At 41.4% G+C, this 23670-nt stretch overlaps 1 protein-coding gene and 1 long non-coding RNA gene across 2 annotated transcripts in view; both read right to left on the bottom strand.

Annotated features, from left to right (window-relative positions):
- Positions 1–3681: 3681 nt before the first annotated feature.
- LOC126022358 (uncharacterized) lies at positions 3682–5862 on the bottom strand. The gene is made up of 2 exons (XR_007500263.1): positions 4112–5862; positions 3682–4073 (listed from the first exon to the last, which is right to left on the bottom strand). It is a non-coding gene; the product is annotated as an uncharacterized LOC126022358 (long non-coding RNA).
- Positions 5863–6129: 267 nt separating this feature from the next.
- Positions 6130–23670, bottom strand: part of WNK1 (WNK lysine deficient protein kinase 1) — a 134464-nt gene continuing 116923 nt past the window's right edge. The window contains 7 exon segments of the mRNA XM_049783240.1: positions 6130–6648; positions 7628–7815; positions 14603–14797; positions 17792–17994; positions 19203–19861; positions 20214–20287; positions 22535–22595. Of these exon segments, the coding sequence (XP_049639197.1) occupies positions 6331–6648; positions 7628–7815; positions 14603–14797; positions 17792–17994; positions 19203–19861; positions 20214–20287; positions 22535–22595 (1698 nt within the window). The 3' untranslated portion in view covers positions 6130–6330.

Raw genomic sequence — 23670 nt, 5'->3', positions numbered from 1 at the left:
ATTTCTGAGTGCTTAGCCAGGAGTAACCCCTGAGCATCAAATGGGTGTGGCCCCCAAGAAAACAACAAAAAAGATAACCTTGGGTGGGTCCACAGGGCGATGAACAGGGATTATTCCTGGCTCTGAACTCAGGAATAATTCCTGGTGGTGCTCAAGGGATCATATGGGATGCTAGAGATTGAACCCGAGTTGTCTGTGTACAAAGCAAGCCCTTTACCCACTGTACTCTCTGGCCCCTTGATTTCAAGTTATTTTTTTTTGTTTTGTTTTTGGACCACACCCAGTGGCACTCAGGGGTTACCACAGGGGTCTCAAACACTCGGCCCGCGGGCCATTTGCGGCCCTCCGTACAACATTTTGTGGCCCGCAGTCAGCCTTCAAATATTGCAGTATTCCCGATTATTCGCTTACCGAATAATCGCAATAAAAATCGCATTAGTAAGAAAAAATCGCATTAAACATTCGCATACCCCGAGCAGTTCCTTTTGAGGTATGCAAATGTTTAATGCGATTTTTTGCAATTTCTTACTAATGCGATTTTTTATTGCGAATATTCAGTAACTGAATAATCGCGAATACTTTGCGCCTAGTGCAGACGTCATTTCCGCTGCTCCTGCCCGCTGTCCCTTGCATTATCGGAGGCCTAAGGGAAAGAAGTTTATTACAGAATTAGATTTTGTCAAACCTTCATCTAAGTCTGCAGTGAAGAGAAAGATTGATGACGAGCACAGACAATTTCAGGAAAAGTGGGAGACGCAGTATTTCTTTGTTGAGCACAGGGGCATCCCCACGTCTTATCTGCTCAGAGAAAGTTGCAGTGCACAAGAAATACAACTTAAAACGCCAGTATTCAACTAAACATGCTGAGGAATGTGCAAAATATCAAGGAAATGAGTGAGCCAAGCGTCTTAAAGCAACAAGATATCTTCAAGAAAGCAACCAAAGAGAATGTTGCATTAGTCAAGCTAGTTACATGGTTAGTGAGATGATAGCTAAGGCAGGGAAACAATTCACAGGAGAGTTTGTTAAAAAATGCATGTTACTGGCTGCAAGTATTAACTGTCTGGAAAAGAAAGGTCAGTTTAGCAAAATCAGCCTTTCTGCCAACACTGTGGCAGAGCTCATTTCTGACATGTCAGGTGACATTATCAACTGTGTGAGAAATCCAAATGTTTTGATGCATACTCATTTGCTCCTGACGAGGGCACAGATATAAACAGACACTGCGCAGCTCACAATTTATGTCCGTGGTGTTGATTGCAATTTTGAATTGACAGAGGAGCTGTTCAAAATAATTCAATGCATGGCCAGACCACCACTAATGAGCTATTTTGGCATCTTTGTGATGTCATTGAGAATGCAGGTTTGCCATGGAAGAGGTCTGTTGGAATAATAACGAATGGAGCACCATCGATGACGAAAAATGGACTGGTGACACTTGTTCAAAAAAAACTTGAAGAGGAGGATGTAGAGAAGGCCACTGCTCTTCACTGCATTATCCATCAGCAGGCCCTTTGCAGTGAATGCCTGCCGTGTGACAATGTGATGTCTGTTGTGAAATGCATCAACCAAATCAGATCCAGGGGCTTAAAGCACAGGAGGTTCCATGCTTTTTTAGAGGAAATGGAGTCAGAATATGGAGATCTGCTCTATTTCACCGAGGTACGTTGGCTCAGCAGGGGAAATGTCCTGAAAAGATTTTTTGAGTTGAGAGAAGTGAAAGCCTTCATGGAGGAGGACGGGAATGCTGTTTCTCAGTTGAGTGATCACAAATGGCTCATGGACTTAGCTTTTCTTGTTGACATCACACATAAGCTGAATGTACTGAACAAGATGTTACAAGGCCCGGGGCAGCTTATCAGTGCTGCCTATGACAACATGTAAGCATTCTCTACAAAACTTGTGTTATGGAAATCCCAGCTCTCTCAGACAAACCTTTGCCATTCCCCAGCATACAAGGAACTTGTAGATGCAGGCATACCATTCAGTGGTGAGAAATATGTTGATGTTATTTTTAAGCTAGAGAAGGAATTTGATCACAGATTTGCAGACTTCAAAAAGCATAGAGCTACTTTCCAAATTTTTGTGGATCCCTTTTCCTTTGATGTGCAAGATGCCCCTCCTGTGCTTCAAATGGAGCTCATTGACCTGTAATGCACCTCTGATTTCAAAGCCAAGTTCAGGGAGATTAGTGAAAAAGCAGACATGCATGGGCAATTTTTGAGAGAATTGCCCCCCCCCCCCTTTCCCTGAGCTTTCCCGAATGTTCAAGCACACCATGTGCCTTTTTGGGAGCACATATTTGTGTGAAAAGTTATTCTCCACAGTGAACTTCACTAAGTCAAAATAAGGTCCAGACTTGATCATCTTCAAGCCATACTGAGGGTCTCCTCTCTAAAGCCAAATGTGGTTCAGATTTGTGAGAAGCAGCGCTGTCAAGTCTCTGGCAGCAAGGAATAGGCAAAAGGTGCCATGTTCAGAAGAACTGTTCATGATCTTCACTCAATGTTCTATTCATGTTCAGAAGAAATACTTAAAACTGTTAATGACGTTTGAGTACTTTTTGTGAAATTCCTTATGCAGTCCTGCCTCACCCCGACTTTGCCTCCTGCGGCCCCCAGGTAAATTGAGTTTGAGACCCCTGGGCACCAGATTCTGTGTGTTTAGACATCACTCCTGGCAGGCTTGAGGGAACAAATGGGATGCTGAAGATTAAACCCAAGTTGGCTGCATGCAGGGCAAACACCCCTACCTGCTGTACTATCACAATGGTCCAATTGATTAAAATTCCATGTTACAATACTACAGAGTTGATTAAAATTCCATGTTACAATACTACAGAGAACTTTTAAGAAAGAATGTCTCAAGTGATGTGGCAAACTTCATTATTTCAAGAAATGGCCTACAGTGAAACTAACTGGTCAGTCAGTAGCAATAGAACAAGAACTCCATCAGCAGAGTTGGGCCCAGTGAAATCTTAAATGATGATTAAGGTTCAAATGCACTAAGGCAATTTAATTCAGAATATTTTTTTGGTTTTGGGTCATAGCTGGTGGTACTCAGGGATTCATGTCAGGGAGTTGAGCCAGGGGCTACTAGTAACATGCAAATTAAGTGCCTAGTCCTGTAATACTTTTCCAGATCCAGCAATATTTTAGATTAAGATATGCATTGCTTTTTCACGTTACTATTTAACATGCTGTAATATAAACAATACGCACTGAGACAAATGTAGAGTGTCTTGCTTTCAAATGGTTCTCTAGAGCCAAACCTGTCTCGCTTGAGTTGTGCTTGCACTGTGCATCATGCTATGAATAAAGTCCTATGTGGTGTTTTATTGTATGAAGTCAGGCTATAATCTTGCTTCACCATTCTTTTTTTCCAGTGGAGATAAGAGGTATAGGTACAGGAAGGAAGTCAACTATTTCTATGGCTATGGAAGATAAAGTCGTAATAACTTACCTTATGTGCTGGTGGGGGAATTTGGTCATGTTCATCTTCTGAAACTGACGTCCTTACCTTTTCTTTCGGGAAAAGTATTTCTCTTTAGGATGATCTTTATAGCTCAGGTGAAAATTACCACACTCACAGAGTCAGCAATACAATTGTAGACTGCATACAATTAAAACAGAAGTAGTGACAATAAGAAAAAGAAATTTGCTGGAAATGAAACCTCACAGCTCAACAAAAGCAGGTTTGGTTTATTTAAATGGTTTCATTAAATAAGTCTACAAAGGTAACAAACTGAAGCACAAAGCGCAATCTTACAAGAAGCGCAACACCCAGAGTTAGTGCAAAATGTACAATTAACGGCTGCTGAGAAACCCCCAAGGTTTGAAATTCAGTTTTTTTAAACAGTGTACATTGTTAAATAATGTAAGGGAAACATTTATAATTCAGAAATATTTTTAATGTGGAAAGATACTCAAAGTGTACTATTAACACAAAAATAATTTAAACAGTTCAGTAGCACTAGTTCATTCCTCTAGGCTTCAGTTATTTCATCCACAGGAGGGAAAACAAATCAACAGTAAATAAAACCAGTTCTTCCTTTTGTGTGCGAGTGAAAAGACCTCAAAGTTATTGAACCAAAATAACAAAATGGTATGACCTCCAAGTTATTAAACCCAAACAAGAAAATGGTATTGTACTGCATTTGGCTTCCTCTATCCACTGGTCAAAGTATTTTACGTTAATTTGTTTTAGGTGGTTTGTTTATCATTTACATGGCACCATCTTTGTTTTATCCTTTTTTATCTCCCCTAGAATTTGAAGTAGGGCCTGAAACCCTTGCCTTTTTTTTTTTTTTTAATTTCTACCATACCATCCTAAAACTTTCAGCTTTCCTGTGTACTGTGGGACCTAGGCTCATATAAAGAAAAAAGGGCCAAAGATGGAAAACCAGGATAGAAAAGCCAACATAGAGATTCCTAATTTGATTCCTGGGATGTGCTGTGAGGTGGATAAGAGGTTGGAAATATGTCAATATCTCAACTCAAGAGTCAAGAGAAGAAGCACCCAAAAAACAAAGATTCCTAGCTTCTTTCCCGATCTTAAGAGATAACAGAGACCTCAAAGGTAGCCAATTAGAAAATATTTCCTGAAAACTCTTGAAAATACTAAGAGAACTGCCCATTACAGGTAGGCATAGCACTAAGTAATACTGATTTGTTGTAGTTATTAAAGGGGAACATTAGTTTACATGAAAATGTGAACAGTTGCAATTTTATAAATAAAGGTGGCACAATAGAATATGATCCTGCAACCATCGGGACATTTTATAGCAAATGGGTAGGTCTACTTTCCACAAAATAAATTCCCACGGTGAAAAATGTATTGTACATGTCCAACAAGAGGAAAGCAATCCATTTTTTTCATAGAGCAAGTCTCTGCACCTGTGACGTCTCACTATCACATTTTCCATCTTAAAGAACCCCCTCTCCCTTCCTTTTATATTCAGCCATTTCTTCAAGATCTCATCTGTTTAAGCCTAGCTCAAATGATCAAGCTTATGACACCCACAGGCCAGGCATCTCTTATCTTCAGAACAAATTTGTTCTCTTTAGTCTTCCCTTTTTGTTCACTTATACACAACCCATAATCTGTTTAACTGTCTTTTAAAAAGACATAATCTTTTTGATTTTGTTAGCATACCCTCTTCACTGTTCCTGAAACAGAACTTTCTGCTTTCAACCATTGGTGTCAACTTAACTTCTCACTCTGCTCATCATACACCTGACACCTGCTCTAGACAAAATTGTTGTATGACTGAAAAAGAAATACTCTTTCATTTTCCCTTTGGCATAACCCACTGCTAGAGTCACCATGGACTGCATGCCCTTTGCTGTTCTGGGTTCTCATGAGAAGTTGATGCTAATGGCAGAAGCAATAGAAGTCCAAGGCACTAAAATATCCAGCAAGCAATACTGGGAGAACAGAAGTATTCAAGTACAGTAATTTATACAATTTTACATTCACATTTATTTATCTAATACAATGGAAATACAAAGGAAAAAGTTAAAGTGTCTCATAAGTAAAGGACAGAGCTAGCTTTTTTTTTTCAACTTTTTAAATCTTTCATATTTTACTCTTAAAACTACTGTTGTCCAACAACATTTATATATCACAGTGTTTCCACATCAAAACTGATGGCAAAGTTACATGTCCGCAGGGAACTTAATTATTTTTCCCTAATTGCTAATGCTGCAGTCAAAGCTGCTAATATTGTTTGCTTAAAGCACTACTGACCTATCATGAGGAAGGGAAACCTCAGTCTCTTGTTTTTTACTGGGTTCTAAAGAGCCAAAAGTAAGAGGAGATGGGGGTGGGAGAGAGAAAGCGGGCAAAAGGATGTGGCAAGGGCAGCAGAGAGCCCAATGATGTATTTTCTGTCTTTAGATTCTTTACAGAACTTGGAGCATAGAGAGTAAAGGGAAGTACCAAAATTTAAGAGCTTTACCCACTTGGAAATACAGATGGGATATGTTCTTTTTTACCTTGAGCTCTCCATTAGCTTTCTAATGAAATTATCTTAACTAGCCCTCATTTTTGGGTATTGATAAACAGGAAAGCATAGTTCAAAGCTGCCCTATCACAAGAAAGCTGTTTCCTTTTTGTCTGTCCCACTCCAATAAATGGCAAAGGGAGGGAAGAGTCTCCATTCTGAGGGCTTTAAGCTGTATTAAAAACATTCCTTTCTGGCAAGAAGTAACCAGTTAAATGCAGCACTAGTAGTTAGTATATAGGCTACTTTCCCACCCCCCACCCCCCCACCCCTAAGCATTCCATTTCCTGCCCCCAAATCTATTCAGATAATGTCTCTAGGTCTCACTAAGTGGTCCGCAGGTTGGAGCCTGGGGGGTTGCTGATGGATTTCTGCAAATTGCTGATGTTGAAATTTTGTAAGGAGGCAGTTCCCACAGGTTGAAACTGCCCAAGTGGCTGTGGCGCTGGGCCACCAGTCCCACTCCACTGAGGGCCAAAGGGGGGAGGTGGAAAACCGTACTGTTGTGGGGGGCACATAGACTTGGTGAAGTGACCTAGAGAGGTAGCTGATGCTGCAGAAATGGGGGCAGAGCCACCCAGATTTGAGGTCATGGAGATGCACAGCTGACCAGGTGCAGAGAACTTCCTTGCCATTCCAGGGCCCTGCAAAAAGAACAACCTCATGTAAAGTTTGATATGGTTAGAATGCTCATGCATGTGAAATGGGTGATACTTCATTATTTTATTTTATTTATTTATTTTTGTGTTTTTGGGTCACACTCAGCAGCGCTCAAGGGCCACTCCTGGCTCTGTGCTCAGAAATTGCCTCTGGCAGGTACGGGGGACTATATGGGATGCCGGGATTCGAACCACCATCCGTCTTGGATCAGCTGTGCGCAAGGCAGACATCCTATCACTGTGCTATCTCTCTGGCCCCTGGTACTTTAAATGTAATTCTAGACTTAGAATTCCTGATTTTACAGAGTAAGATAATACCTAAAACAATATCCCATCATCACTGAATCTTCGGGTCTGGAGTGGTGTTGCAGCAGTAGGGCATTTGCCTTGCATGTGGCTGACCTAGGATGGACCGGTTCAATCCCCGGGCGTCCCACTCCAGGAGCGATTTCTGAGCACATAGCCAAGAGTAGTAGTAACCAAACAACCAAAAAACAAAAACAAACAAATCACTGATTCTATTTACTAAATCAGTATGTGGTATGCTTCAAACAGTTCAGAGTATTGAAAGAAAAAGAGTTGACCTATAGGGAGCCAAAGATTTGGAGAAGGAAAACTAAACAGGTACTCCTGGTTTTGGTTTTCTAAAATAGTTGGGGCCAGGGAGATAGTATAGAAGGAAAGGTGCTTGCCTTGCAACACAGACAACCCTGATTCAAACTGGGAGCCACACATGGCATTTCTAAGTGTTATCCCTAAGCACAGAGGAATAAGTCCTAGCTTATAATCATAAGTCGTCTTAGCTTATAATCATAAGTCTACAGGTAGCACCAAAATATGAACAAAAATGTTAGGAGCTATGAAAGGTCACAGCATGAAATATTAAGCACTAGCCTAGCTAATCTGTATTGTCTCTGATTCAGATGTGTGCTAATAGATTGGGAAAATAAAGAAAAAAAATTACCTCATAATTCATGTGTCCTTTACTTCCTCTCCTGCCTGAAAGATTCATGGCATCTCGGGCCCAGTTGTCCACCAACTTGTGTAGGTCATCTGTGAATGTGCCCTTCCTGCTGGATGTCATTGCAGGGGGCTGAGCTTGGGCAGCTTGGCTGTTCACTGTCCCTCCGACAGTGTTTGTGCTGCTGGTCCCTAGAGTTCAAAACAAAAGAATGCAACCATTAAAAAGCCCTAGATTTGATTTTAGAAATAGGAAAAACTTCACAGTATGATGAAAAGCAAGCCACAAAATGGAAGAGAATAAATTGGGAAGCCATGCAAGAAAGGAAGGTTCTAAGGTATTGTGCTTGGGGCAAAACAAGGTAATTAAAACATATTCTCTTCAGAGCTGCTGCAGATGAGGCAAAACTCAGGATAATGGTTAAGTACAAAGAGCAAAACTTCTCTCAGCCCGTTCAAAGCATTACAGAGTAGTAAAATTTACTGATAGTACTCTATTCCCATCATCATGTTGATGTGGGAGGTAGAGTTGACCAATGAATGCAGGGCAAAAGAGAAAGATTTCTTGCACATTAAAGCAAGGTTAAGAAACAAAGTTAAAAGAATGCAAAAGTAGGTGTTTGGCCCAGAAAAAAGTGGGGTCCTCCAACCATGAGGATTCTGTCAAGTCTTTAACCATTCCTTAAGAGAAAGGATTAAAAAGTAGTAGCTTGCTTGGCTCAAAAAAATTTGTACCTGTTAGCATGAATTTGTGAACATAAACTTAGGAGTAATGAATTAGGCCTTTACCCTCCTCTAGATGTCTATGAATAAAGAACCAACATGACTCATACGGAGGATGTCTTTGTTGTTATGTAGTCACACCTGGCAGTACGCAGGGGACTGCTGGGGATTGAACTCAGGGCCTCTGCAAGCAAAGCATGTGCTCGAGCCCACTGAGCTAGCACTCAACCCATATGTTTACAATCCTTTCTGTTGTACTCAACCTTTCAACGCCAGGAAAACAATTTTCCTGAAGATGACTGAGGTTTCCATTGGTTCAAGGATTTTTACCCATTTCCTTGTCCCCCTCATCCAAGAAGAGCAAGCACTTTCATGTGGAAGTAATAGGAACATTCAGGTGAGGTAGGGTGCAAAGGAGAGGGAGAAGCTTTGAGGTTATGATGAAGAAACTCTATTTCTATGGTTTGAAAAGAAAGGAGTGTATCCTGCCTGATTTCGGCTCTGCTGGAGGGCACACTGAAGATGATTCGAGGAGGCAAGATTTAGGGAAGAGGGAGAGAAGAGTCATGATCTGGCTTGATCCCCCTTACACCCCAATTTCTTACACAGGATCTCACACTTGCTGCAGAATAAAAGCTATTAAAGTTGTGAGCCACTAAGATTTAAGATCTTCAAGTAATGCAGGGGCGAAAATGCGTGTCATTTCCTGCTTTCAAGAACAAAGCAGCTCTAGAGCACAGCAGCATACCGGAAGCAACTGCCACGGAAAAGCCCTTTACCATCCACTGCTGACTTCAAGTTTAGATTCTATCACCTAAGGAATGGCATACACAAGCAAGTCTGCTCCGGAATAACAGTAACCTGGAGGTGAAGCTGCAGAGTGAAGGCCACATGCTTCTAACCACCTAGGCAAGGCCTGGTTCTGCAGAATGTGTATCAGCCCACTTTTTGGTGCCTGCTCGAGCCACAGGGGACTGCTATTGCACATACAGTGTGAAGGGAAGGAGAGATTTGCTGTACTAGAGAAAACCTAAGTGGAAAATAGAAAAGCACAGGAAACAGCCTTCCTCGATTAGCAAGAGAGAGACAGCGGTGGGACAGGAAGCACAAGCTATGAGGATGGGTAATGTGATGATGGAATGCAGGCAGTAATACGCATATGGCATGCATGAGGATTATTATCCTATTTGAATGATTAAGCTTAACCAAAGGATAAAAAACAAAGAACAAGAACAAAAACAAAACAAAACAAAATCAAAAACCAATCACAGGAGAACAGAGCTGTCAAAAGCCAAATACAAGCAGCTCAATAGAAGTGAACACTGCTTATTCACAAAAGCTCATGCTAGGAGTGTCCTCTCTAGTTTCATGCTAGGTGCCTCTGATAATGTGAGGCCCCTCTATAACCAAATTATTTAAAACTACTAACAATACTGGACTCTGAAAGTGGGTGTTTACACTATACGGGAATCAACCACAGTTTAAACCTTATTCTGGTTTCTGCAACAGATTTCCCACTAAAGAGGGGGCGGTTTTATCAACATGCTTTTTAGACCAGACATTAGTTCCTGGGAAAAATAGACTTGCCATAAAGATGACAGAAATAGCTAGTTCTTTATAGAAGCAAAAAGTATTTGTGACATGGATTAATCTGCTTGTCATACAGAGGGTATAGCCTTTAAATCTTGTTAAGCTCTTAAAAAGGAGCCATTTTACCATAGAAAATTCATTAAAAGGTTTTTTCTTCTTAATACATTTCCCTCAACCCCAACACCACCAGTTTCTAGTAACAGCCTATTATGAGGCACAACTTACCGCCTAGTAGCCCAAATGGAGTTTTCTTGTTGGCCCTGTAGGTGGCCTGTTGGGTTGTTGAACCACCTTAAGGTGAAGCCACTAAACTAAGAAGCCAAACTCCACAAAATAGTGTCCTCTCTCTGATCTTGCAGACCTTTCTCACTAGATCAAGATATGTAGAACATTCCTTTCTGAAGTGGGTGAGGACTCCCTAACAGTATTTGAAGACCATGGGGCTGCTCCTGGAACACCAGGATTATTAAACCCAATAATGCTTTGAAGGGCATGCAGTGATTAAGGACAGAATTTGGGGCCTCACATATGCAAGGCATGTGAGATTTATTACCTCAGCCACAAGGGCATGGATCTTTTCCGGTTTTGATAACTGATTCCAGTAGGCAAAAACCACTCATGGCTGGCACATATTTGCTGACCCTCTCCTAAAGGAGTCCTAAAGGCAGCTCTGATCTCTATGTATCTGAGTGTATTATTAACATACACTTTACAACAGAGCTAAGTTCACAGGGGGTTAACACTGAGGACTAGTTAAGAGGTGATTTCTAAATCTGGGAAGAGAGCCAGTGTTCAGCGATTAAACACGTTAAAGGATACATTAGAAAAGGGTGCAAAACTAGACAGACGGAGCTGGGAATAGGGTGTCAGCTTCAGGTTTCAAAGAATTAATGAGTAACAGGCTTTGCAATCAAGGACCAAAAGTAACAGAAAGAAAAGATAATTACTACAGAGCTGGTTGCAAGGACAGACTTTTTTCACCATCTTCCCTGAAGCACAAAGAGAGAGCAAGGTGTTAAAGATAAAGAAACATCATTGTAAAATATTTAGAATCTCTTAAACAGCACAAAAAGGCCCAGCAAGAGAAAGCAGGAGGGGAGACAGTCTTGGATGACCTGAACACCTCGTCATATATTTCTATGGAGACTGACTATCTTGCTGACAGAAGTTGAGTTTCTACATCAATCATTTCATCTAAAAGAGTTATTCTTCGCATAAAAGTTGTGGAGAGGGGTGGGGGAACTCTAGTCTCTCAAATTTCTGTAATTTTGAATACCCAAACAATCTTCTCATGGACCCTGTCCCACTTTCTGTTTCTCCTGCTGGGTTGTCAAAAAGCACTCAATCAAATGCATTAGCAATTCTAACATAATATGAAATATCATACCCATACTTCAATTTTAAGTTAATTTGGATCTATTTCCGCATCCTAGACAGACATTCTATCCCATTCCCCTCTTAAAAAATCTTTAGAACTATGTGGGAAAAAGCAACTTGAACATAGATAAAGCATTAAGCCAAGCCGTGCTTCCAAACCGTTATCTATTTTGAGAGCACAGAATAACGCAAGACCTCTCTATTCCACTCTGCAAGCATCGCTTTTCCTTCCATACATATTTTAATCTGCCTCTGTGGGAGGAGATCTTATTTTACTCAAAAAACATGGGAAAAGACTTATTTCTAAGTACTTTCATGGAACAACAGTGTAAGGCCATCTATCTTTAAGAGTATGGTGAGAATGAACTAAATTAATCTAAAGTGGTACCTGTGCAGGCTACTTCACAAAAAAGGGATCTATTCTCTCTTCACAGACATTTTTGACTCCTTAGCGGCTGACATGTCACACTTTACTTAAAAACTACTATTTTAAGATTTCCTTTTATGATTATTTTGTCTTTCTAGCTAGGCAAATAAGGGCCAAGATGTTAATATGCTTACTCCAGTCTAATCAGATAAGTTGATTCGATTGCTCAAAATTTAAAATGCTTGGAAAACGACCATATCGGGTAATGCCTTCCATAGCTTTACTGTTAAATAGCCCTGGACTAATGATAAATGATGAGATTCAAGGACCTCTAAACCATATTCAGAAATATGATGGCCTTAGCACATGCATTAAAAAAAAGCACTTTAATAACCCCATCAGAAGTTTGTGGCCTTAACATAAAAGACTTTATTCAAATTTTGCTTTGTTCTAATTTTTTAGTTTAGACATAAGCAAGGTAACCAGGTGGAAATGGTACGTGCTTCTCAAGCAACTAATTTTGCTGTGTTTGAGTCACACTGGCAACACTCAGGGGTTACTACTCCTGGCTCTGTGCTCAGAAATTACTCCAGGCAGGCCTGGGGGACATGTCCTGGGATGCTGGAGCTCAAACCTACCAGCTGTGTCAAGGATCTGGCCCCACCACCAACTCATTTTTTTGTCATTGCTGTTTTCTATGTGTTGCACCCTGTGATGCTCAAAGTTCTGGCTCTGCACACAAGAACCCCTTGGTGCTCAGGGGACCATATGGATGCCAGGACTTAAACCTGGGTCAGCCTCATGCAAACCATGCACCCTACTTGCTGTGTCATCTCTCCAGCCTTCAACTACTTATTTTTTTGTGTACACAATGTATTTTTTTGCGGGGGTTATGGGCCACACCGGGTGACGCTCAAGGGTTACTCCTGGCCATGTGCTCAGAAATCACTCATGGCCTGGAGATCTTTTGGGATACCAGGGATCAAACTGAGGTCCATCCTGGGTCAGCCGTGTGCAAGGCAGACACCCTACCGCTGCACTATCGTTCCGGCGGCCCCTGGTGTACACAATATTATGTGATTTCTCAATAACCCTACAAGATGAGTGTAATTTTTTCAGACATGGCAATGACATTCTGGAGATAACAAGTGACTTGCGGTTGTGCAATATCTTCCTTCAGTGTGTGTGGGTAGCTTGGTCCACACTCCACAGTCAATACTCAGGGAATCATATGCAATACCAGGATCAAACCTGGGTCTCCTGCATGCACAGCATGCGTTTTAGTCCACTGACCTATTGCTTTTATTTTCAAATGTATTTGTTTTAAGAAGCTGGGAGATATCAACAATTATGTTTAGAAGATCTTTTTTTTTCTTGGAGGGGCCCACACCCAGTGGTGCTCAGGGTACTTGGGGACCACGTGAAATGGCAGGGATTGAACTGAGGTTGGCCTGTGTAAGGCAAATGCCTTTCCCACTGTGCTATTGCTCCAACCCTAGAGGGCCATTTTAATTTGCAGGATTTTGATTCCTACTAGTATAAAGGGTTTTTCAGAATACACTAAAATCCTTTTGAATCACTATTTTTATGGAGTTAGAGGATAGTGGTATTCTAATGATGAGATTTGATTGAAGTTCTTTTCAAGTGATGGTTAGGCTTTGCTGAAAAGATTGAGATTTTAACATAATCTTGGGGGAGGGTGGGAAGGCAACAGAAAGAGGTATAACTTTTACTTGCTGCCAGGATCTAGGTGCATCAGTAGTCAAGATTGTTTTTGTCATATGGAGTTCAAATTTCATCAATTTTTAATAATACAGTAATCTACACTAATCATGTCTACTCTGACAGCTCTCTAACAAGCAATTTTACCAAGAAGCTATTCTGAAATGTCTAAGAACTTATTATTTCATTATCTTTGATCATAATTAACAGTCCAGTCCCAAACTTCTGAGGGTAATGTTCAGCCATGCCACTGAGTCGATGATAAACAAATAGACAAATGAAAATGGACTGCATGAGTATCAGATCCAAGAAAACAAGGACGAGGAAGGAGTAAAGGTGTTACACACAAAGAGCCAAGCAGGGCGTACTCAGAAATCGGGTCCTCCTGCCACCAGGTTTGAATGTCACCTGCTCAGATGCACAGTTAAACTTCGCACAGCCTGTGAGAGGGGAAAAACAGGAAGAACAGAGAGAAGAGACAGAACACAACTACAAGATGTTAGAAACTTGAGGCTGGAGTGGTGAAATGCACTAAGATGGCACACAGAAGAGTAAGCGCCTAGGGAAAGGTCAGTTGTATTGCACAAGGAATTTTAGGCCTCAGTTTCCTCCATCTATAAAACTCTGAAACCTTCTCAGTGGAACTAATGCTATTTATCGGATTCTACCAGATAAGAACACTTATCTTGTGAAGAGAATGTAATTCCTCTGATATTCTTATTTCTAGACTATTGTGGCAAAAGTATCTTTCTTATGCCGGTTATCTGAGCTACCATTTTTATCTACCCAGACTGTTTTCAACTCTTGTTCTAATGTTACCAACAGCTTTCCCCTCTATAATAACGTTGGATAAACAATGCATTAACTTTCAGAATTCTCAAATTCCTACCAATTTGGTCCAGGAAATCTTTCCAGTATTAAACATTTTCAGTTTCAAAATGAGTCATTAAGCTCTCATTTATGTCACAGATGTAACTTCTTGAAAAAAAAAATCATCTGATAGAAGAAATAAGCCCATCTGATCATTGTTCAATTTCTCCTTTTAGATCGATTCACAAGTGTACTGCTCTTCTGAACATTTACAGGCTGTGTACACAGCTCAGCTAAGCTCCCCACCCACCTCAACCAAGAGACTGCTTTTGTCCTGCTAATAGTAACACCCTCCATTTCTGGAAGATGTTAGTTGCCTTGATTTCTTACCTTGACCTGGAGCAGAAAGGCTTGGTACTGAAATGGCACCATCACTAGTGAAGGCGGAATAGAGGTTGTCACTGGAGGGAGATGGCTTAAGGGGCTGTAACAGCTGATTCTGCCCAGACTCTGGGATATTTCCTGGAGCATTTAGGGTCTGTTGGGGGTGTAAGACCGAAGTTGCACTCTGACCAGACAGGTTACCTGTCAGAAAATTAAATTGGTATGAGAATATAAACCAAAATATGCACAGAACAGAGCTATAGCAAACTATTTGAAAAGAACATTTGTGTGTGTATATGATACTGGGTACTGAGCCCAGGGTGTTACATTTGCAAGGTTAGTGTTCTCTCACTGAATTACCTCCTAGGCCCCCAAAGATTTCCATTTTAAATAACCCGATGACTCACGAGTTTGAGCTGAGTAAAAAAAAATTGAAGATGCATTAACTTTTATTCTCCTGTTCTAGAGTACTTCACAAATTTGCAATTCCATGACTGCATTAAAAAATATTTTAAGGGCCCGGAGAGATAGCACAGCGGTGTTTGCCTTGCAAGCAGCCGATCCAGGACCAAAGGTGGTTGGTTCGAATCCTGGTGTCCCATATGGTCCCCCGTGCCTGCCAGGAGCTATTTCTGAGCAGACAGCCAGGAGTAACCCTGAGCATAGCCGGGTGTAACCCAAAACCCAAACCCCCCCCCCCCCAAAAAAAAATTTAATAGGAGCCGGAGAGATGGCATGGAGGTAATGTGTTTGCCTTGCATGCAGAGGGTCGGTGGTTCGAATCCTGGCGTCCCATATGGTCCCCCGAGCCTGCCAGGAGTGATTTCTGAGCATAGAGCCAGGAGGAACGAACCCCTGAGCGTTGCCGGGTGTGACCCCCCAAAAAAAGTTATGATAAATTAGTTGAAGGGCCAAAGTGATAGCACAGCAGGACATTTGCCTTGCGTGCGGCCAACCCAGCGATCCCTGGCATCCCGTAAGGTCCCCCGACCCTGCTAGGAGTGAGTTCTGAGCTTACGAGTCAGGAGTAACCCTTGAGCGCAGCTGGGTGTGGCCAAAAAATAAACAAACAAAATAAAATTAACTGAGATGAATCATGATACAAACAAGCATGGAGTCTCTACTCAGTATTTTAAAGAGAAAATTGTTTACTTTAAGAAATACGTAAAAATAATAGGAGAAAAGTGTGAGCAGCCTCTGATATCATAGATTATGTAGTGCGTTTCCCACAATTGAGGAAAAGATGTAGGTCAATGATTTGGAGTATTGGGAAAACCACCTGCATGGTCATGGTTGCTTCCTATCAGATGTTTTAAAAACTATGGACAAAAACACACCTGGTATTGATGGGAGTCTGGGACAACATGCAGCTATGTTTAGGGGGACATGTGGCACTAGGGATCAAACCCAGGTTTCACATATGCAAAGCATTTGCTCTATACAAACTGAACTTACATCCTTGGCCTTAGTCTTTCAAATCCATCAGAGCTGTCAAAAAATGATATAGGGGTGGAAGAGATAGTTCAGCAGGTAGGACACTTTCCTTGCATGAGGCTTGACGAGGATTACATTCTCCAGCATCCTATCTGGTCCTCTGAGCCCCACCAGAAGTAATTCCTAAGTGCAGAGCCAGGAATTGCTACCCTTGGGCAACACTAAGTATTGCCCCAAATAATCAAAGTAAATGACTACAGAGTAATGGTAGGTAATATTGAAATCACTAGTCAAGTGACAAAATGGAGCAACTTCTCTGTTTCCCAGTAACTACAACAGCAGTCCATGGAAAACCATCAAAACTGGAATCTAAATGATTTGATTTCCTATGATCACACCTCTAAGAATAAATTGAGCCCAATTCACAAAAGAAAAATTCTGTGTTTCTTAAGCCTTTTTGAAAAGTTTCTAAAAGCTTTGAGAGAGGGTCAGAGATAATATAAAGGCACTTATATGACACTTGTCTTGCATGTAGCTAACCTGTGGCCCCCCCAAATCAAAACCAAACAAAAAAGGACTGCTAAAGAAAGGACAGCTATAAAAACTGCAGCTGTTCTCCAACATATTTATACTGAATATGAAAAGCAAATACAAGCTGTAAACTTATTTCAGCTTTAATCTTTCTTTAAATTGAGACCAATGTGAATTACAAGTCTTTCACAGTTGTATTTCAGTTACATAGTGACAGTGAATTGGGGCCGTTTCCACCACCAGTGTTGACCTTCCTTCAGCTTTATTTTTAAACTTTATTTATTGATTGGTCTTTGGGCCACACTCTGCGGTGCCCAGGGGTTACTCTTGGCTCTGCACTCAGAAATCGACCCCGGCAGGCTGGGGGGGTCATATGGGATGCTGGGAATCGAACCGGGTCTCTCCTGGGTCTGCTGCATGTAAGACAAATGCCCTACTGCTGTGCTATCTCTCTGGCCCTCTCCCTCTAAATTTAACCATTTTTTAAACTAATTAACTTGTTAAAAGTACTATGATTTTGCCAGAGCAAAAATTAGAACAATTAAGAGGCAGCCTATAATTCATTATAAAAGATTAGGATGTACTATTTCTCTAATTAAAACCACTAGCAAGTTATTTCAATATAATGAAATTGAAACTTTTCCTTTTTTGGGTCATGCCCGGTGACACTCAGGGGTTACTATGTGCTCAGAAATTGCTCCTGGCTTGGGGGACCATATGGGATGCCTGGGGATGGAACCTCAGTCCATCCTAGGTTAGTGTGTGCAAGGCAAATGCCCTACGGCTGCGCCACTGCTCTGGCCCCTGAAATTGAAACTTTAATCATGGAAATAATTACATACTATCTATGAAAAAATGAACATTTATACCAGTAGCACTTATGATTAACTTATTCCTTTAAAGGAAAATGTTACCTGAACTGGAGAAAATACTTTCCTCCATCTGCACAATAATTTAGTGAAATGTTAATCATTTGAGTTATCAGGCACACTTGAATGTAAAGTTTACTTCTTAAGAACAACTACGAATGAAGCAAAATGGGTTCATCTGGTCTGCTTTAACAGACTAAGATACTATAATGTGGGGGGTGGAGGAGAGTTCAAAAAGAATAGTAAGAAAGTTAAACTCTTTAAAATTTAACAAAAATAACAAATGTTCAATAGATTATAAAGCTGAAGGCAGAAACCAAAGTCAAGACATTCAAGGCTGACCTGATCCACTGATTTATACCTGAAAGCTGGGGGCTTTTATTCCCCAAAGAACTGCTACGACTAGACTTGCTGCCTTTACTTTTAGTTGGTCGCCTTCTTCTCCCTGAAAGGGGGGCAGCTGGGGGGATAATAACAGCAGGTGGAACTTTGCCCAGTTTGGTATACAAAGATTCAATTTCAAGTTTCTGGCGACTCTGCAGGTCTTGAATCTCTTTAAGATGTCTACAAAGACAAACAAACATTATTACAAAATATATCCATCTTTGTTCAAACAACAATTAACCTGCATTCAAGTACCTACTTATAAATCTTTTCTCTAATTCTATTTAATTTCTAAGACTTGGAATTATAAATTGTTAACTCCTGTTTTTGTTTTTTTGGGCCATGCCCGGCAGCACTCAGGGGTTACTCCTGGCTCTGTGCTCAGGAATCACTCCTGGCAGGCTAGGGGGACCATATGAAATAACGGAGATTGAATCCGTGTCGCTGTGTGCAAGGCAATGCCCTATTGACCTTTTATCACTCAAGTAAAATTCCAACAAATTTCTGGTCAACAGAAGTGGTTGATGAGCTATTAGATAAAAAACATTTCCTTGCTTTTGAGACTGTATGACTTACTCCTCTAACCTATCAAATATGATGAACAAAATCTTCCAAGGTAATCTATTATTACTCAGTGCCTTTACTGGTACCATTTGGTAGACTAGTAAGTAGTTAAGATTATAATTAAGTGCCTGGATGGGGCCAGACTAGTGGCACAAGCGGTGAGGCGGGTAAGGCATCTATCTGCCTTGCGTGCGCTAGCCTAGGATGGGCCGTGGTTCGATCCCCTGGCATCTCATATGGTCCCCCAAGCCAGGAGTGATTTCTGAGTTCATAGCCAGGAGTAACCTCTGAGCGTCACCGGGTGTGGTCAAAAAACCGAAGTGCATGGGACGGAGAGATAGCACTGTGGTAGGGTGTTTGCCTTGACGTAGCTGATTCGAAGAGACGGTAGTTCAAATCCCATATGGCCTCCTGTGCCAGCCAGGAGCAACTTCTGAGCACAGAGCCAGAAGTAACCTGAGTGCTGCCGGGTGTGACCCCCAAAAAAGCAAAATAAATAAAATTTTAAAAAAGTGCTATAAAGGGTGTTTGGGCCATATTCCATTGTGCTCAAGAGTTATTCCTAAACTGGGGCTCAGGGGAACATATGGGGTGCCAGGGATTGAACCCAGATGCAAGCACCTTTCCTGCTCCAACAGTGTTATCAACATGATAATAATAATAATAACTAATACAGGGCCTCACAATACATGCAGAACATGTGTTTTGTTACTTGCTCCTCGTTTGTAACTCACCCTAAAAGAATATAAAATAAAACTTAAGAAAGCGACTCTAGGTGCCAGGAGTTACACCTTATTATCTTTCACAGGAAGAAACATACTTACTTTTCTCTTAGTTGTCGCAGTTCTAACTTTAAGTCTTCATCTTCAATGTCTGATTCATTGTCACTACTCATGTAAGAGGAATTGAATGAATTACTAAGGCTCTGAGTTAGGCTCTGGATAGGAAGGCTCTTCGAGAGTACTTGAGTGGGGGAGTGTGGACTACCTGAACCATCATCCACATCTCTACTTAGAAAAGCTGTCTCTAGGTCAGAAGATGGTCCGTTCAGATGGGAAGGATCTGAGTGTTCAGACTTTTCTTTCTTTGGTATCACAGCAGGAACGGCAGTTTGTTCCAAATCCACAGATGGAAGAGATGCCACTGGTCCCTCTTTCTTTGCCTCACCAATCTTGTCTTCAGTTTTCGAAACAGAGAAACGACCTACCTTGTTTGCTGTAGTGGTCACCTGAAAACGCCCAACCTTGGTAGGCTGTCCAGTTTCTGTTTTTGTTTCTGAGGCAGAGGTTTTGTGGGCACTATCTGGCATATCTGAAGCAATGTGGATTGTCATCCCATTAGGCTCTGGTTTTACCAGGGTACTCTCTGGACTACTACTAGACAGTACTGAAGACTCTGAAGTGCTGGATTCAAAGTGAACAGACTTTGTATCTTCTGGCTTACTTTTACCCTCTTTCTGAGCAACATCTGTTGCTACTGAAACCTGAGGGAAAGAAATCAAAGTGGAATTAAAAAAAGAAAAGTTTACAATATTAATATTTAGCATCAACCATAACATTTTTTGAATTCTCAATGATTAGGTTACTTTGTTCACAGATCCTCTTCATCTCTTGACTGTAAAATCAAAAAGTAAACTATAATATATGGGATGCTGGGATTCGAACCACCATCTGTCTTAAATCAGCTGTGTGCAAGGCAAACGCCTTACCACTGTGCTATCTCTCCGGCCCTTTTAATATATTTTTGTTGCTGTTTTTTTGTTGGCAGATAATAATTTTATCTTATACACAGCGCCTCCAAAAAAGGCAATTAGTGAGTAAAACTGATTGTCTTACCTGAAATCGCCCCATCTTAAAAACACCAGTTCCTGAACTAGTTGCAAGGACAGAACCTTCTGAGACTTGAGAAACTGAAACAAATACATGGAAAAACATAGCTTAAAACTAGCATTTATTATTATTATCATTATTATTATTATTATTATTATTATTATTATTATTGGGTTTTGGGTCACACCTGGTGAAGCTCAGGGGTTACTCCTGACTATATGTTCAGAAATCACTCCTGGCAGGTTTGGGGGACCATACGGGATACCGGGGAGCGAACCTAGGCCTGTCCTGAGTCAGCCGCGTGCAAGGCAAACACCCTGCTGCTGTGCCATTGCTCCAGCCCCTAGCATTTCTTTTTAGTTAGATTTCTCTCTTTTTGGTCAGAATTACAGAACAACCCCAAAACTATATATTGAATGAGGAAAATCATTAGAGGCAAGGAATATTTTCTCACTTTCCTTTCCCTTTAGTTTTTGGTCCATACCTGGCAGCGCTCAGGGGTTACTCCTGATTTCTCTGCTCAGAAATCGCTCCTGGCAGGCTCTGGGAACCATACGGGATGCTGGGATTCGAACCAATGCCAGTCCTGGCTCGGCTGCTTGCAAGGCAAATGCCCTACCGATGTGCTATCTCTCCGGGCCCAGAAAAAAATGAATGTTTTAAACCTATTAACTTCTGGGGCCGGAGCAGTGGCGCAGCGTTAGGGTGTCTGCCTTGCACTCGGATAACCTAGGACAGACTGTGATTCGATATCCCAGGTCTCCCAAGCCAGGAGCGATTTCTGAGTGCAGAGACAGGAGTAACCAACAGGTACGGCCCAAAAACCAAAACAACAACAACAACCCTATTAACTTCTGGGAGATGGTAAAAAACAGAATAAAATAAAACTTTTTTAAAAAATAAGTACAACATGCTAATAAGGACAGTGGTTTGAATCCCAGCATCCCATATGGTCCCCCGAGCCTGCCAGGAGTGATTTCTGAGTGCAGAGCCAGATGTAACTCCTGAGTGCTGCCAGGTGTGGCCTCAAACCAAAAATAAAATAAAATAAAATAGAAAAGACAAACAAAACAAAACCCAAAACAACTCCCCTCCTAATAATCCAAAAATCAATACTTCTCAGTGATTATATAAAAAAAGTGAGTGGGAAGCAATGTTCAAGTGGATGCTGCGTAAAAGTACTCTGATGGGTGGAAACAAGCACAGGACAAAACAGGACAGAAAAAAGGTGGGGGAGGGGGTGTTTGGTGGAGGGAAGCTGAATTTTGTGGAGGGAAGTGGTGTTAAAATATTGTATGCCTATCACAAAGAACAAGAACAATCAGTGCTGGCGGGGATGTGGAGAGAAAGGAACTCTCATTCACCGCTCGTGGGAATGTCGTCTAGTCCAGCCCTTATGGAAAACAATATGGAGATTCCTCCAAAAACTGGAAATTGAGCTCCCATATGATCCGGATATACCACTCCTAGGGATATACCCTAGGAACACAAAAATTCAACACAAAAATCCCTTCCTCACACCTATATTCATCACAGCACTTTTTATAATAGCCAGACTCTGGAAACAGCCAAGATGCCTTTCAACAAATGTGGCTAAAGAAATTGTGGTACATACACACAATGGAATATTATGCAACTGTCAGGAGAGAAGTAGTCATGAAATTTTCCTGTACATGGATGTACATGGAATCTATGATGCTGAGTGAAATTAGTCAGAGGAAGAGAGAGACACACAGAATAGTCTCACTCATCTATGAGTTTTAAGAAAAATGAAAGACATTGAAATAATTCTCAGAGTTGAGGGCCTGAAGGCCGGCTCAAGAGATGAAGCTCACCACAAAAGTGGTGAGTGCAGTTAGCGATATAAGTATGCTGAGAACTATCATAACAATGTCTGTGAGTAAAGGATGTAGAAAGCCTGTCTTGAATACAGGCGGGGGTGGTGGTGGTGGAAGGAAGAGATGGGGGCTTTGGTGATGGGAAGGTTGCGTGCATGGGTGAAGGAGGGATGTTCTTGTTATGACTAAAACCCAACTACAATTATGTTTGTAATCACAGTGTTTAAATAAAGAATTCAGTTAAAAAAATATTGTATGCCTGAAACATGGTGACTTTGTAACTTCACAGTGACTAAATTAAAAAAAAAAAAAAATTAAGCAAGAAAGCCAAGGACACACAATCAACACACAACAAATACAAAGTGTTCCTTAAAGTGGTTTCAAATATACCTATGCTCTCAAGTGTGCTCCTCTGAAATAGGAACCTCTGTAACCAATTATATAGAAAAAACTGGGAATGGTAATGTAGAAGACGACTGCTTTTCTCACCTTCCTTTTGAGGCTGACCTCCGGCTTCCACAACTGCTGTAGGAACCACCACAGACACAGGCTGCAAAAAATATAAACAAAGATACAAGATACTTAGTGTAGGTTCTTTTTGTTTGTTTTGTTTTGTTTTGGGCCACACCCAACGGGTACTCCCGGCTATGTGTTCAGAAATCGCTCCTGGCTCAGGGACCATATGGCACGGCTGGGATCCGAACCAAGGTCCGTCCTGGGTCAGCCGTGTGCAAGGCAAACGCTATCCTGCTGTGCTATTGCTCTGGTCCTTGCTGAGATACCTCCTACTTTACCAGAGACTTCATGTATGACCTAGATATTTTTCCAAACTCTTCCTAAGCCATCTTCGGCCCTATTTTAGTAGAGATCTCTAAGAATAGCAGAGATGTCAGAATTGGCTCGGTGTTTGGGGTTCTGATCTTGTGGCATTGCATTTATTAAGCCAGAGTCATCTTCTGGACACTTTTTTGCAGAGATTCACAACGGCAGGACTATTTTGGTCACCTCAGTGCATGCAGCAGCACTGGGATTTGAACTTGGACTTTTTACTTGCCAAATAAGTACATTTTTTAAAGTCACTGAAACATCTTCTGGGATCCCACTTTTAGCTTTTGTCCTGGCACTACTCTTTATATAAAAAAAAGAAAAAATAGAAAGACAAAAGACATAGAAATACTTATATCCAAAGTAATTTGTTGGGCCCGGAGAGATAGCACAGCGGTGTTTGCCTTGCAAGCAGCCGATCCAGGACCAAAGGTTGTTGGTTCGAATCCCGGTGTCCCATATGGTCCCCCGTGCCTGCCAGGAGCTATTTCTGAGCAGACAGCCAGGAGTAACCCCTGAGCACCGCCGGGTGTGACCCAAAAACCAAAAAAAAAAAAAACAAAACAAAAAAAAACAAAACAAAAAAAAACAAAACAAAGTAATTTGTTTTCCTTTGGGGGGGTGCCACACCCATTGTGACATTCAGGGCTACTCCTGGTTATGCACTCTCAGAAGTTGCTCTTGGTTTGGGGGACCATATGAGATACCGGGGATTGAACCGCGGTCCACCCTCCGTCAGCCATGTGTGAGGCAAATGCCCTACTGCTGTGCCACTGCTCCAGCCCGTTTTCCTTAAAAAA

Source organism: Suncus etruscus, chromosome 11 (assembly GCF_024139225.1).
Source record: "Suncus etruscus isolate mSunEtr1 chromosome 11, mSunEtr1.pri.cur, whole genome shotgun sequence".
In the NCBI taxonomy this organism is placed as follows: domain Eukaryota; kingdom Metazoa; phylum Chordata; class Mammalia; order Eulipotyphla; family Soricidae; genus Suncus; species Suncus etruscus.
The sequence above is the reverse complement of the archived record's forward strand: the minus strand, read 5'-3'. Positions and strand labels throughout refer to the sequence as shown.